At 35.2% G+C, this 17181-nt stretch overlaps 1 protein-coding gene across 1 annotated transcript; it reads right to left on the bottom strand.

The window, feature by feature from the left end:
- Nucleotides 1-1825: 1825 nt before the first annotated feature.
- Nucleotides 1826-16739, bottom strand: LOC142524766 (uncharacterized). Its single transcript, XM_075628856.1, has 7 exons — nucleotides 16522-16739; nucleotides 11558-11619; nucleotides 4407-4479; nucleotides 4000-4321; nucleotides 2632-2698; nucleotides 2404-2510; nucleotides 1826-2257 (listed from the first exon to the last, which is right to left on the bottom strand). The coding sequence occupies exons 4-7, from the start codon at nucleotides 4084-4086 to the stop codon at nucleotides 2129-2131; spliced, it is 390 nt and encodes a 129-aa protein (XP_075484971.1). The 5' UTR covers nucleotides 4087-4321; nucleotides 4407-4479; nucleotides 11558-11619; nucleotides 16522-16739; the 3' UTR covers nucleotides 1826-2128.
- Nucleotides 16740-17181: the final 442 nt, after the last annotated feature.

Below are 17181 nucleotides of genomic sequence, written 5' to 3'. Positions count from 1 at the left end.
GGGGAGGGCGGCTGCTAGGTTAAGGGGTGATTAGGGTTAATAAATTAGGTTTAGGTTAAGTTAATGACAATCTAATGGGCCCCTAATAAAATTTTAAGAGGATTAATAGGTTTTGAGCCAATTAAACATTAAAACAAACCCAACAAGCTCAATAATACTCCCGAAAAAAATTCGTTTTGGTACGTTTTTGAAAATATTGCCCGAACTCTCAAAAGTCCTCCGAATCGTTAAAATTTGCATTCCGATAAAAATTACGATGCGGCGAGTAGAAATACCCACCAAGGCCCATTTCTTCAAAAATAAACTAAAACACCTTTTATTAATTAATCAAAATTAATGATTCAGTAAAAATATTTTTCATGATAGTCCTGGTCTCCGTTCCTCGTCCGAGCGCGAAATTCATTTAGAAACCCTAATGCGTAAACTTTTAAAATTATCATGAAATAACTCCTAACCATGCAATAATTAGGCATTAAATGCATAAAAATAAATAACAACATGATTTAAATAAAACCCTAGATTGCATGCATTCAGGTTACGTAAATTTAAATTTCCTGGACCTTACATTTTGAGAGAGGATACCAAAGGAATTTTAGTTGGGAACTCTTGCCGTAACTACAACTTGGGTCCATCAACAGGTCGAAATCGAACCACTTTATGAAAACAATCAACAGTAGCTCGATTGGTTGTCAAGTATCCATGCCAACAATACAATCAAAGTCGTCAATTGGATGGACAATCAATATCAGAATATCACATTATTCTCATAGATCGATACAAAATTATGCACAACTTGTTCAGATAGAATAATCTTTCATGCTGGCGTGGCTATCGATCACTACAACAAAAATGGCTTTCCGCAGCGCGCAAATTCACTTTCAGCGGTGCGCATTGCACGCTGCACAACTGCAAGCTGTTAAAACTTCAAGATTATCAACGGCGTGCGTATGCGCGCCGCGGATACTATTATTAACAGCGTGCATATGCACGTTGCGGATAATAGCATCCGTGGCGTGCCTGCGCACGCCATTGATAGTATTATAGTATTATTCGCGGCGCGCATACGCACGTCGTTGATAATAGTATCGATAGCACGCGCGAAATATTATCTGCAGCGTGCATCGTACGATGTTAATATTCATATCCTTAGTACGCAAACCAACTCTACATCGTTCGTTTGCAAGCCGATAAAATCAAATTCGTTAAAAAAATCAATCGAATGGACACAAGCAATAAACCAAAAGTTTAATCAACGCAAAATTGATAAAAGTCATTGTGTTTCAATATATCAAAACAGAGAGTCTGAAAATCCAAAGCAAGATACGAAATCTGTAACAACTAGCTGGTACATATTTAAAAATGATTAAACTTTCAATACACGCAGATCAGTAGAATATGTATCAATCGGACAATACTATAAATTTAGATAACCATGCGACTGTGCTTCCTATCGCGTCCTTGAGAAACTTCATTTCATCATTTGGTCGAATTAGGTCCACTTTCTCCACCAAAACCTTATCAACCCAAACTTTCCAACAAGATCTACCAAGAACAACGTGATGCACTTTTATGTTTGGATCTGTGGATGCAATTCGACCTTCTGCAACAACTAATTTATCAGCACACCAATGAAGCAGCTTACATTTAGTATTAGCACGAATATCTCGAAGACTCACATTCCTCAAATTTGACTGTAGATAAACAATGAAAAGTTATTGATTCAACCGTGTCTATTTTTGTAACAATTTTGCGGTTAAAATTACATAATTTAAAGTTAATTACCTGAGAAACATGATCAAAATCACCATTTTTCTTGGCACTACCAACTTCATTCCCGATACAACTACCAATACCACCACTAGCAACCTAATTTTACAATCAAATCGTGTCAAGCGATGTAATCATGATAATTCAGAAGCATTTAAGTGTGTAAATATACCAAACATATTTTTTATATGTTGTTTTTACTAACATGTTCTTGCTGATTTTGTTTATTCATATTTTGTAAAAACATGGACCTCATTTCTTGCATTTCTAGTTGATTTTGTTGCATTTGTTGTTGAAGGCTTTGTACCATAGTTTGTAGTTGTTGAACAGTTCCATTTTTTTTCACAAAAGCTCCAACTTTTTATGGTGTAACTACGAAGCCCATTCCGCGCACTCTACCCCGAGCTTCCTTGCCAAACACAAGGCTAATTGCATCATCAACAATGTTAGTTGCGTTTTGAGAATCAGGTGGACATTCTTGTATTTCTTTCTGCAAAAAAAAAAATTATGAGAATGGAAACCAATAACAAAATATGTTATCTACTTTAGAACAAAAAATGCACATGTTAATTCCATTTTACCAATTATACATTACCTTATACAAGAAAAATGATGCAAAGTTAATCTAATTATTACCATTTTCTCTCCAACAGCTTGAGTACTAGGCTCTCTATTTTTTTTCTTGTGACCTTCAATCCAAAGTTGCGATCTCGTATTTTTGTATCTGTCGGGCTTCTCTTTTCCTTTAATATAGAAATATATACAAAATTGTTAGAACATAATTCAAAAGATTTATATATCAATAATTACATAAATTATAAAAAATAAAATAAATTACCATAATGTGAGTTAAACGAGCATAACCTCTCCGGCTCATTGTGTGAAATGTGATCTTGTTTTTCCTCATCGCTCTAAATCTTTCACTCTTTTCCTGAGATTAGTTAAAATCGCACAATCAAACTGTTCAAAAGATTAAAACTTAGTAGTCACTTGCCCAACCAAAGCAACACACCAAAATGTAGCACAACCATCAACAGAACTTAATTTTGAAAACATGGAGAATAAAAAAATCAAGCAATAGATCTTTTAATATCACTTATACCAAATTATTTTTCCTTCAACATTGAAGCAAAGAAGTCTTGAGATAATGTCATCCAGCCTCAAACATAGATAAATATCAGCACGTCAATAAACTAATGGTGCATCTCAAGTAACCAACCGTCAGCAAAAAGAAAATCCAGTGGCATGTCAAATTAAAAGGTTTCTGACAAATAATTCTCATTTTTTACCAGTTTAGAGAAAACTTATTCATAAATTAAGATTAAAAAAAACAGAAAATTTGTAGCTTAACAAATAACAAAGCTGCCGCTGGTACCCTTCTTCCACCACTCTCACCTAAATATTTGTCAGATTGTTTCTAAATAGAAAACATATACCAATATAAAAGTAATATCCACTTGCCCAATCAAAGCAACACACCAAAAGATTAAAACTTATCTCACAATCTCACGTATTTATACTATCCACATTAATATCAAGTAATTTGAAAAAACAATCTAGTTTTTGCTGCTGCCGAAGTTGTCTCTTCAATGGTAGCTGTGGCTGTAAAGGCAAGTGATTCAAAGGTTCAACATCCTGTAGCAGCTGCAGCTGTTGTAGCAACAACTGCAGCAATTAGTAAGCAATATGTGGTGTTGGAATCAACTGTTCTTTGGATTTGCTATGTCACGCCATGCGTTCTAGTTTTGCAACTAAATGAAAGAATGCAATATGTCCAAACAACCATTACATCCAAACACACGCCTAAACTACTGACAAAGTAGTCTCGTCGGGGCAAAAACACAATACATTAACCACAAAGATCTAAATAGCACCAACAAATTGAAAGGTAAAGCAAATGTATTATGTGACCATAAAAGAGTCCAGAAAAATTCTCGCTTGAAAGTTAGGAGATAATGTCGTCTGTACAAACAATTCCCACTGATTTTGGTCCATAAATTCAGGCTTCAAAAGATTGAGATCTCGTGAAGCCAGTCGACTAGTATTAGCTTCTCGTACAAGTATTTGCAATTTGGATTTCCTATCACGCTACAATTTAGCCAACTTTCGAAAAATTGATTTCTTTTCACAATCCTCAACATTGTAAGTCAGTTGTACATTAAATAACAAGAAAATATGTCTACATTTTGTTATGAAAATGGAAATGAAAAATTTAGTAACTAAATAAATTACCTGAAGACAGCTCCACATCATATCCTTCACTTCTGCGCTTATGTAATCCCATCTATCTAATGTATAAGGCACAAATTCTTTTATCATGCACCCTAGGAAAGAAGCGTACCTTCACTGAATTATCTCCAACCGGCTGTCCAAACTCATTACGCTCCAACTCTTTACACTTGTCTTGGCCACTAACCATTTTCAACTTTGATGCTCCACGTCCTTTTTTCTTATCTGTTTTCTCATCATCAATTGGTTCTTTACCATGCAAATCATTACATGAATTAGCTGAATTGTTAGAATCCATTTTCAATAACCTATTAGATATATTTTCCTGTAAAATGGAAAAAAGATACATTGAAATGTACTAGCATGCTTTAGTAAAATAAAACAAGATTTAAAATAGAAAACAATATCACCTGAATTTCATCTACAGATCTTTTGCTACGTTTTTTGACCATTTTGCTCATCTTTTGAATATTATTTAATAACCTGATAAACATGTAATATGACATGATGCGTCACTGAAAATAAACAAGCAAACAAATATATTAAACACAAAATAAATAGTTACGTAACTTTAGAAAAAATGTATCAATCAAAATAAATAACTATAAAATCTATCCCTGAAAAATTTCGTTATCTCTCAGTCACATCGATTCCCTCACACTCATTCCTTGAGTACGGTTCTTTCTCAGTAATGTTAATCTCAAGTAGAGACACATCAAGAGGTGTTGATGACGTATAAGCATCTTCTTCAAGCACATTCATGTTATTAATACCCAGAAGCGGCGCTTTTAGCAACACATACCAATTTGTTTCATCATTGTCCCTGGAATAGAATACTTGCTTTGCTTGTGATGCTAAAATAAAAGGATCACTTTCAAAAGTTTTTAGTCCTTGGTGTAAGTTGACCAGTGTAAAACCATCTTCAATTTTGATACTAGTTACAGGATTGACCCAATCACACCTAAAAACAGGCACTTTGAAAGAATAGTAGTCTAGCAAAACAATATCCCGTATAACCCCATAGTATGATAGTCTTCCTACTGTATGTGAATTGTCATTAGAATTAGATTGACAAACAGTATCGGCTTCAATTGAAACACCACTATCTTGTGTCGACCTTTCAATATCAATTGTGTGGAACTGATGTCCATTTACAATATATCCAGTATAAAATGTAACGTGTTTTCTTGGACCATGTGCTAGCCATTGAATTCGGTCAGAAGATGTAAAGGCCTAAAAATCCTTACATGAAAATTTGCGAAAAATTTAAAATTTTTCTTTTAAATAATTAAAATTGCCTCATTCATAACTGAACTGATAAATAAAGTTTGATGTTCAAAGTGGCAGCGGAAGAAATTAACAGTTTTCGAAATAACAGAAAAAGGTTTTTCCAACGATAATTAAAATGTTTGAGCAATCAAATAATAATAAATGCTGAACTGAGGTCCTCGGGTCCTACTACTGCCGACTCGAGCCTGCTCACTGGTCCCTGCCCTCGGTCTCGACATCATCAGCACCTACAACAATCAAGCCTAGTGAGTCTAAAGACTCAACATGCATATATCGTAAATAGCAAGTAAGTAAATAAATAATAAGCTTGCATGCAAGTGAAAATATCATGTCATGAGGCATAACGTAAAAATATCGTGTCATGATTAATTATAATACGTGCATAACTGAACTGAAAATCATAGTGAAAATGTTTGCTCCTTGGAGCCCTGTACTGAAATAGCCTGTAATAATTTTCTGGTGAGATTATGGTCTACGCATGTGGTCCCTGAACTGAACTGACCGGTAACTGGCGACCGGGCCTGTAACTGGCGACATGACTTAGTAATGTACGTCTGATCAGACCACTGCCACAGTACTGGGTGAAACAACTGAACTGACCGGTAACTGGCGACCGGGCCTGTAACTAGCGACAGGACTTAGTAATGCTCTCATAACCGGTAACTGACGACCGGACCGGTAACTGGCGACCGGATTTAATCATGATAGTAAAGTGACCACAAGCCATATCGCATAAATCTCAAAATTTGTATTTTTTGCACGTAATATAATTAAATAACTGAATTAAATACCCTGTAACAATTTTACTGAATGGATTGGATCACTCCCAGGCTCGCTGCAACCTAAATATGCCATGAAAAATATGCAATAGATTTATGGGACCAAACTATGCAATAACCTTCAAAAATATGACAATTACGCCTACCGACTTCGTATTTAATCACGACTCCGAACCAACACGAACCAACACTGAATCATCATGTAGTCATGATTAAAATACGCCTAAAATGGTGAGGGCCGAAATCTAGGTGAATGGAGGCCAAAACATGAAACGCTCTTTCGTGAGTCAATTTGGCACATCGCACCGTAAATTCTCGTACGACCTCAAAAATGATCCGAATGACGAACGGTCAAAAACATGACCTTTCCAACTCAATGAGGCACTGTCCAGTCCAAGGCCATGGGCTAAAAGCCAACCGAGAACTCGAACAAGCCACTGAACCGTCACAGCAAGTTGCTGTCCACAAAATACAGCAATTGTGCTTAGGTTTCTTGCGTCGTTTTTGAGACTACAGGCCATTGGGGCTTGAACCACTGACCAGAGACTCTTACCAACATCCCAAGGAATGATTTGAACCATGGCTATGGGCCCTAGACCAGCCACAATTCGCACCATCCAGCAAACACCCGAAAATCTCCAACCAAGAACACCTTGCATGCGTGTGTGTGTTGTGCTTTGCTTGCTGTCTCGTCTCATTCCAGTGGCCATTTGATTGACCATGGCACGATCTAAACATCTTGAGGTATGGTATGAACCGTGGCTAAGGGCCATAGGCCAAGCAAGATCCACACCAAAACCGAACCATACATGCTGTAAAAATGAGAGGGGCGAAAGTGGGGGGGGGCTGTTCTTGAGTTTTAATTTAAAAACCGATTCACCATGGACCAAGCCACCAAAAGGGCGACTTAGTCACGTCTTATGCTAGGGAAGTGATCTAACCATGACTATAGGCCTTGGGGCAGCCATGATCAGTTTCATTTCCCTTTTTGACAGCAACTGAATTTTCGAAACACATTTCTGCACCTATGGGGAGGTTGCTGTCATTTCGACTTCCAGCAAGCGTGGGGGCTGAACTAATGGATCAACATGGTCCTAAACCCTTTTAGTACATGTCTAGGAGTTGCCTTGGGAGCCTGGAGTCGAACCATAACCTGTAGCAACTGAAACAGCAGCAAACGTGAGAGCACAAGGGAGAAATCCGAAAATCTGCATCATGGTTTCAAAATGTTTTGTCATGTATTTCGGTTTTCCCTTTCAAATCTATGTACATGTGATGTTTTGAAATGATAATATGACTTGACTGAAGAGCAATGAAATATATATACATGCCTTGGTTTCGTTTCGAAAGAAAACGAAAGAATGAAACGATTCGGCGCGGAGGAGTGGAGCGCTTTGCTACCTAGCTTGATACTGAATTTTTCCTCTTGTGTCTAGCTATGCAACCCACGGTTTTCTACTCTGAAATGGCTCTGATTTTCGAGATTAGGGAGATGGGGAAATGGTTAGGGGAGTGAGGGAGATGGGTGCAAAATATAAGGGACAAATCAAGACCAAGTCTCCCTCATTTTGAAATTTGAATTTTTGTTGCTATCAAATATTGGTTGGAGGGATTAAGGATGAGGTGTGGCCGATTCTACCATGCACAACAAGGCTAGGATAAGGTTTATTATTAATTAAATGATGCTCCAAAAATCAAAGAATTATCCTACTAATTAAATACAAAGAAAGGGTCAAAGGATGATGTGTTGGCAAGGAATGTTCTAGCAACTAAAGGTGGCCGAATTTTACCATTTAAATGGAGGGAAAAATGTTGCTTATTTACTAAATTTATAACCCTTAAAAGCCTCACCTATCTTTTAATTAATTTAGTGAACTAACCCCTTAATTAAGGAACTTAAATAAATTTATTTTCTACTCACCTCAAGTAATTAAATTAAATCCTCAAACCTCTTTTTTAACTTAAATGAACTTATTTGCTAGCTAAAATAAATTCTGAAAATATTTTCTGAATCTTAAATTTTATCTCTAAACTCCAACTCCAGTCCGGCCTCACTGAAATAACTGAAAGAATAAAATTTAAACTACTGAAATAAAATAATTAACTTTACAGAAAGGCACTTTAAGTACTCATGCAATAAAATCAATTTACTTTAAAATACTAGAATTATGCATGGCTTATACGTAGTCTAAGTTACGGGTTCTACAGAAGAGTTAACATGATCCTCTTTTGATAACCATTCAGCAAATGTTTCCATATGCTGCTTTTGTAACAATGTTTCGTTACTTAAGAAACGATGATCTGTTTGTTTAAGCTCGTCAATGTGCATCCTAATTAAAATAATTGAATGGAGATGTTAGAATACACAAGATATGTAATAGATCAAGACTAACAGTATGAAACTAACTACACTCACTGTAAGTAAGGTTCAATTTCTGCAGTATTGAACAACACATATCGATGTGCAGCTTGTAACACGTGATCCTCTAAAATCTTTTCTTTCCTCTTAGAAATTGGACGACCTTCTGATAATCCATATTCCAAATCATCGTTCCTATTAGAACGAACACCAATACTAGAAGCATTTTTTATATAAGCACTACAAAATGCCATTCGTTCTTCTGCGAGGTAACACTCGGCTATGCAACCTTCTGGTCTTGCCCGGTTCTTCACATACTCTTTTATTATTTTCATAAATCTAATCACAAAGTAAAATTGACATTAAAGAAGTGTTGATAGCATAATCTAAATATTTATATAATATAAAATTTGTCAAAAAGATTAATGATTATTTTATATCTTTCAAATGGATACATCCAACGGAATTGGACTGGCCCACACAAGCGAGCCTCTCTTGCTAAATGAATTGTCAAGTGAACCGAGATGGTAAAGAAAGCGGGTGGAAAATACCTTTCCAACATGCATATAATTTCAGCAATATTCTCCTCGAGTTGTTCTAAACGGTTCCTGTCTAATACTCTTTGACATAATTCATTGTAAAATGCACACAACAGAAATATAGCATTGTGTAGACCTTTCGGTAGAAGATTTCTCAATGCTACTGATAGCAATTGTTGCATCAGAACATGGCAATCATGAGATTTCAGCCCAATAAGCTTGCGCTCTTCTACAGAAACACAGTTACCGATATTTGAGCTCTATCCATCGGGTAACTTTATTTTCTTCAACCTAGAGCAAATTACATCCATTTCTTTTGTAGACAGTGTGTACAGGGCAGCGGGTAAATGATATTTATTTTCTCATTTTTCTTGAGGATGTAATTCTTGTCTAATTTTTAAGTGTACCAAATCTTTGCGAGCATTCACACCATATTTGGATTTTTTCTTCAGGTTTAACAATGTGTCTATGATATTCTCGCAGACATTCTTTTCAACATGCATCACATCTAAGTTATGACGTAGCATGAGGCCATAAAGATAACCATAAACAAGTTCCATAGTGTTAGTTCAGAATATTTCTAACAATTTAGGAACATAAAATAAAAAAATTTGCAAAAGCTAATGAGTAGAGTGCAAAATAACTTACACTCCAATATGGCAAATCGAAAAAAATTGACTTTTTCTTCCACCTTTGAACTGGTTTTTGTACCTCTTTTGAACTATCCTGCTTCTTCCTCTTTTTCCTCAAAGTGTTGACAAAATCTCACCCTTTTTCTTTTTACCCCAGTCATTTTCAATATCTTTCAATGCAACGGTAATTTCTAACCCATTCAAAGGTCTAGGTTTCCCTTTACTCTTTTTTTTTTCCATTAAACCACTTCTTTTTCTGACGAAATGGATGATTAGGAGCAAGAAATCTCCTGTGGCCTAAGTATGCAAACTTTCTACTATACTTAAGCCACATAGAACATATGTCTTCAGCACATTTTGGGCAACCGAGTTTCCCTTTTGTGGCACATCCAGTTAGGTTTCCATAAGCTGGAAAATCATTGATTGTCTACATCAAAATTGCCTTCAGATTGAACATTGACTTGCTAATTGATGCATCATACGCCTCCACACTGGTATCCCACAACTTCTTCAAATCCTCCACAAGGGGTTCCAAGTATACATCTATATCATTTCCCGGTTGCTTCGGACCTGGAATCACTAATGTCAGCATAAGATTTTCCTTTGTCATGCACAACAATGGAGGAAGGTTATAATTTACCAAAATAACTGGCCAGCAACTATATCTGGAACTAAGGTCACGAAAAGGGTTGAATCCATCTGTTGCATGACCAAGGCGGAGATTTCTAGGATCTGATGCAGCATCAGGCCATTTATGATCTATCGTATCCAAAGCTACTGAATCAACTGGATGACGTATCATATGATCTTGACTTTTGTGTTTGGAGTGCTAAATCAACTCTTCAGCCTTTTGTTTTGATTTAAACATCCTTTTCAGTCTTTGATATCACTGGAAAATACCGTAGGACCTTTTCAGGAACTCCTTTACAAACTCTGGGGGTGACTTTGTCTATCTTCCATCTTGAGGATCCAAACATTGGACACGAGTCCAGATCTTGAAGCTCCTTTCTAAATAGACAACAATCATTTGGGCAAGCATGAATCTTCTCATATCCTAAATCAAATGGTTTCAACAACTTTATCATCGTGTAAACTGTTTCTGGAAGTGTGTTGTTTTCTGAAATCATGTCACATAAGATCTTAAGGAGCTCATTGAAACTATTGTCTGTGTAACCATTAGTAGACTTGTAATTGTATAGTGTGACGACTGCTTACAACTTTATGTAAGATGTACAACCAGGGAAGAGAGGAGTTTCCAAATCTTTTAATAAATCATCAAACTCATAATCTTTTGCCTAAGACATAGTGTGTCCAACCTCTTCTTCGGGCAAAAAAACATCCTTATATAAGTGATATGCCTCTCTACTTTCATCCTCTTTCTGAACTCCTCCTGAACTACCTTCTGCTTGAGATTGTGAGTTATAAGTTTCACCATGGAAAACCCAAATAGTGTAAGAAGGATCGAACCCCTTAATAATTAAGTGGTCGTACACTTGATCAAATTTCATATACTTCTTATTTTTACAACGCTTGCAAGGACATAAGATTACTTCACGAGTTTTTGCATAGTTCCGAGCTTGTGCTATAAATTTTTTTACCCCTTCTTCATGCTCGGGGACAAGCCTAGAAGGCAGATGCATCCATTCCTTATCCATATCGTAAACAAACCTTTTTCATTTATATGAAAAAATTATGAGATTTTATCAATACACACACGCACATATATACACGATGATAATTTAATTTATATGATATAATTACTTAGGTATCAGATCTTATCCCAAATTTTCTTTCCCAAAATATTCCAAACATTTTTATAAGAGAACACCACATAATAAATAAAAAAACTTAAATACATAAAAAATTATTCATACATCATTATATTTTAAACAAATAAAAATCATGTGTCAAAGTAGTATTTACCAGCTATGTCAAAATAATACACACAATTAATATTTATACCTGCACACAGATTGAGCACACTTCAGAACTCCAGCAGTGTTAGCTAATCCAAGCAATATCTCCTGTATAAGTAAGTGTTCATAGTATTACAAGAATGACAACTCACTGACTATGAATAGTATTGTTCAAGTTAGATCTAAGAATATATTAAAGAAAGATAAAGACAATGAAAACTACTTAAACATATAATATCAAGTTCTCTATTTGTACAATAAAAATTGGTGGATTCACACGTCATTGCCACGTAAAATGGAAAAATACATTGTTTCCATTGTCCCATTTCCAATATATAATATAATTGGCAATTGTATATTCTGTTTTAAAATACGAGAAGGAGATTCGAACCTTAGTTCAAGATCAAGGGGTAACGGATGAGAACAATTAAACTACTAGCTCGGTCTCAATTGATAGTACTCCATTGTTAAATACGTGTAGAATCTTATACTTAAATTAACAACAAACAAGATTAAAGTGAAATAATAATAAACAACACTAGCATCTCTTCCCAATTCATTTGTTTGGGGATTATATTAGAACTCTAAAATAAAATTATCTTAATCAATAAATTAATACGCTTTACTATCTCAGTTTCAATATAAGTAAAATAGTATTTAAGTTGGGAATTCATTTGTTTGGAGAAAAATAAATATTCTACATTGATACTGATAAAGTAATACCAAGAAATGAAGCAAATATGTTTTGCCTGTGCAGGTTAGATTCCTATGCCATAATAATTCATATCCTTTCTTGTGCAAAAACATGCACTACTTACAATATTTTAAATCCCACTTTTCAAATAGAAAAATATATATAATGTTTTTCAAGGAAATGGCGGAGTGTATATTCCCAACGAGAAATCAATATTCCCCAACTTTACAAATACAATGCAGAGACTTAAAAGGGGCATTGTCTAGCCTTTTTGGTGAAAGAAAGATGGGAGATAGAGAGAAAGTGGTGGGGGCCTCCTCTACTTGTTCAGTCGAGTGTACCAAAAAGATCACCTTTTCAAAGTTAGCACTTGGGGAAGGGTATTTTCCTAAACTTTTCAATTGCAGCATAGCAAAGATTGATTAAACTAAAACTTACTCGAATCATGCGATTGATTTTATGGTTTATACAACTCGTTTCCAGGACAAAGAAGAATGTAAAGGCCCGTATTTCGTATTCATAATTTTGCGGAATTATTAAAAATTTTCTAAATAATTATCTAGTCTCATTTAATTAAAGTAAATATGTAAATAATTTTAACTTTAAAATAACAGCGGAAGCAAATATTGTTTTCAACCAACAATTTAAAAATAATTCAACGTAAACATCAACTTAAAAATAATCCAACGTATTAAAACTGAGTTTGAATAATAAAAGGTGCATAAATTAAATCATGAGATCCTCGGGTTTACTACTGTTGTCCCAAGATCGCTCACTGGTCTCCGCCCGCGGTCCCGACCTCGTCAATACCTACAACAATCAAGTCTAATGAGTCTAAAGACTCAACATGTATATATCGTGAATAACAAGTAAATATATCATAAAATCGCATGCAACGTAAAAATAAAGTATCGTAAATCGTACGGTGAAAATCGTATCATGAATAATTATAACTACGTGCATATCTGAAACTCATACGTAAAAGCTTTGCTCGATAGAGCTCTGTCATATCATATCATAATTTTTTGATAGAGATAATGTTTCTAAGCAAGTGGCCCATAACATAGCGTAAGCGCCTGATCAGACTAAACCACAGTATACTGGGCGGTAGAGATCAATCACAGCCCTTGGACTGAATGTCCGTACCCATACATAATCATAAACCGGTCGTAAGTCACCGGGCGGAGAGGTCCTCGGTTGTTCCTACCGACTTCCAAACCCATAAGCATAAGGTGGCCACAAGACATATCGCATATATCTCAAAAATAAACATTTTATACTTTTATGCACGTAATATAATTATAATCTTATTTTTTACCAGATGAGTTGGATCGTTCCCAGGCTTGCTGCGACTTACTTCCAATATGTGACACATGCAATAAATCTTAACTTTAGACCACAAACGAGACGATTCAAACCAAAAATTTGATTTTTAACCATGGCTTCGTACCAACCCGAACCAACATTAAACTGACGTTTAACCATGATTAAAAATACCCCAAACATACTGAAAATTATGCATAATAACTATAAAACACGAAAATGGGTGAAAGGAATCCAAAAACCTAAAACGCTCTTTCGAGAGTCATTTTGGCACCTTTCACCGTAAATTCTCGTACGACCTCTAAACTTGACCAAATCACGAACAGGACAAAAACATGACTTTTCTAACTCATTGAGGTACTGTCCAGTCCAAGGCCATGTGCTAAAAGCCAACCAAGAACGCAAACAACCCCAAAAACCGGATCCCATAGCTGCTGTCAAAAGTGCAGCAGTGGCAGCTTGTGTGTATTTGTAGTAAACTCTGAAAATAATTGACTATGGGCTTGAACCACCGCCCGAGGACTCTTACCAACATCCCAAGGCATGGCTTGGACCATGGCTAAGGGCTAAAAGCCAACCATAAACCGAGCCAACACCTAGGACAATGCATCATACTAGCCGAGAAATGCAGCCTGCTGTGTCTTGAGATGTATTAACTTGTTTTACTATCTTGGGTCATTCCAATGGCAATTTGATCAACAATGGCTCGACCTAGACATGATGGAGTGTTGTATAAACCATGGTTATGGGCTAGAAGCCAACCATAATCCAAACAAAACACCCAAAACCGAAAGTGTGCTCATGCAGAATTTTGAAGAAACAGAATGCAATTGTATTGTTTTGATGAATTTCTGATGGATCCGTCAACCAAACTTGGAAAGGACTCCTTGGCCACATCCTAGACATGCTAAGGAAGGATTCTAACCATGGCTATGGTCCTTAAAACAGCCATGATCCGAATACTCCCTTAAACCATTCAAAAGACCAAAACTATAACTCATTTTGCTGCTATAAACAAACTTGCTGTCATTTCTTTATGTGTGCGTGAATGGGCTTGAACCATTGAACCAAATACAACCTAACACATTCTAATTTATGCCTAGAAGCAGCCTTGGAAGCCTGGAACCGAGCAACATCCTGAAATCAATAAAACTCAGCAAACCCGTGAGCCACAAAGATGAAGACAAAAAAATCTGTACCGAAACTTGTGTGTAGTTGCTGTCAAAATTTCGTTTTCACCTCATGAACCCTGAACATATAATGCTTAAAAATATTTATAGGACTTGATTGAAGAGCAAAGAAACAATATATACATGCCTGGAAGTTGTTTTGAACAAAACAAACCAATACTACGAATACGAGCGACGGAATCGGAGTTGGATTTCCTTTCTTGTTCTTGTGCTGATCTTACACGATTTTCAGCTGTAGTTTTCTCTGATATTTCGAATGTAAGGGTGGGGAAGTCTAGGTAATGAAGGTGCATGATAAAAGATGTGTTAAATGAGTCTTGAATTGCATTTAGTTGAGAGTTACATGTGAGAATTTGAATTGTTTCTTTAACCTTGCTGTAGCTGTTCTAATTCTTTTATCCTTGCTGCTAATTAACGATTTTTTTCAGCTGATTCCTACTGATATTTCGAGCATGTGAGTGTAAGACATGATGGTAAGTAAGAGGAATGTTATAAGTAGTGTTAAAGGGCCATAATATGCATTAAGATGGAGGTTACAAGTCAAAAAGTGGAATGGTTTTGAATTATTCTTCTCCTCCTAGCTGGCCGAGTGTTTTGTTGCACTTGTTTTGTTGTATATTTTCTATGATTTCCTTAGTAATTAGTTGGGGAGAAATGAGGTGTAACATTGTGTTTGACTTACTACTAATTGGTGAATTAAAATGGGAATGAATACTCCATGAAATGCAATTAAGAGTGGTTTGAATGGAGAGTTATCAACCTTTGAATTTGTTTATGCATGGACCGAAATTCATCCACCCTTTTTGCATGGTATGACCTTGATTAATTCTTGTATTTAAATTTTTAGTGTTTAATATACCAATTATATATTTGAGTGAATTAACACATTATTTAAAATAAATTCTTGCATTACATTGCATGGTTTAAAATTTAAGTATTTAAATGCTATGTTAAATTTCTTGACTATTTTATACCTAGATTAATTCATCCTCCATTTATTTACATATTTTTTTTTAGCTTTAATTAAATATTAATCAAAAGAACTTATTTACCAACTTAACTCTAATTAATTTATAAAATCCCAAGGACCTTCTTTTTCTTTAAATCAAATTATTCTTTGACTTAAATTAAATTTAGGAATGTCTTTCTTATTATTAATCTTATCTCTAATCTCCAAACTCCGGTCCGACCTCGCGTATTTAAATGAAAAGATAAAACTAAAATTTTGCATTTAAAATAAATAGTTATGACTTGTCAAATATCAAAATGAATTAGACCCTTCATATATATATATATATATAATCATTTTTAAATTTAAATAGTAATAATTATGCATGGCTTATACGTAGTCTGATTTTCGGGTCGTTACAAAGAACGTACAGTCCTATATCTTTGCTATGCTGCAATTGAAATTTTATATCATGTTTGAAAAAGATCACCTTTTCAAAGTTAGCACTCGTTTCAATAGATCTGGCCTCAAATTCTAATTCACATTCAAGACCCACAACTTTATCTGGGTATACCATGAATTAGCAATAATTAGAACTTGAAAAGTAATGTTCCAATTCCAAGAAATTCGCAGAAATACAATCACAACACATAATCAAACAAAAAAACCATAAAAATACCGAGGAAAAAATCACGAGTAAGCAATTCACAGAAATACACATAAGCAATTCCCAGAAATTCAATCCGATGAACTGCCCAAATAGATGAGCACCTACTTCAATGAGTAATTTCAATGAAACCAAAGATACAACAAAATCAAGACCTACATTAACAGAGCAATCATAACTCAATTACCGGATTATTTATCAAAACCAGTGATTGTTCCTAAATATTACAGAATCGTGCGAAGGTCCCTTACCTTTCAGATTAGGGCATTTGATGACTGAAATCAACAATAACGACACATGCGGCGTTGGTTAGGAGGACGTGGCGGCGAAGATGGCGGATATGTTGAGGCGACGACAAGGATTTTGCAATGAAGAAATCGACGCACAGGAAAGAGAGAAAAGAAATTGGGGCTTGCGGGAATGAAAACTGAGCGCGCTTAGAAACGTGCGTGCACATAAAAAGTACGCCGTTAATAATAATATTGACGGCGTGCTTTAAATGTGCGCTGTTAATCTATAAACACGATTTTTTTTTAAAAAAATTAATATTATTAACAGCGTACATTTTAATGCGTGCTGTTAATATATAGACACGATTTTTTTTAAAAAAATTTAACACTATTAACAGCGCACATAAAAAGCACGCTGTTAATAATTATATTAACGACGTGCTTTTAATGTGCGCTGTTAATAAATAGACACGATTTTTTTTTAAAAAAATTAATACTATTAACAGCGCACATAAACATGCAAGCTGTTAATAATAATATTAACGACGTGCTTTTAATGTGCGCAGTTAATAGTGCACACGATTTTTTTTTTTAAACAATTAATACTATTAACAGCG

Source organism: Primulina tabacum, chromosome 14, assembly GCF_025594145.1.
Source record: "Primulina tabacum isolate GXHZ01 chromosome 14, ASM2559414v2, whole genome shotgun sequence".
In the NCBI taxonomy this organism is placed as follows: Eukaryota; Viridiplantae; Streptophyta; class Magnoliopsida; order Lamiales; family Gesneriaceae; genus Primulina; species Primulina tabacum.
The sequence above is the reverse complement of the archived record's forward strand: the minus strand, read 5'-3'. Positions and strand labels throughout refer to the sequence as shown.

What these genes read in the sequence shown, in the direction of transcription:
- LOC142524766 (XM_075628856.1), bottom strand. Translation starts at nt 4,086, where the DNA reads ATGATAAAAGAATTTGTGCCTTATACATTAGATAGATGGGATTACATA. An exon ending in TGATGTGGAGCTGTCTTCAG is followed by an intron (nt 2,699 to 3,999) that starts GTAATTTATTTA and finishes AACTAATCTCAG; the next exon opens with GAAAAGAGTGAAAGATTTAG. An exon ending in TCACACAATGAGCCGGAGAG is followed by an intron (nt 2,511 to 2,631) that starts GTTATGCTCGTT and finishes TCTATATTAAAG; the next exon opens with GAAAAGAGAAGCCCGACAGA.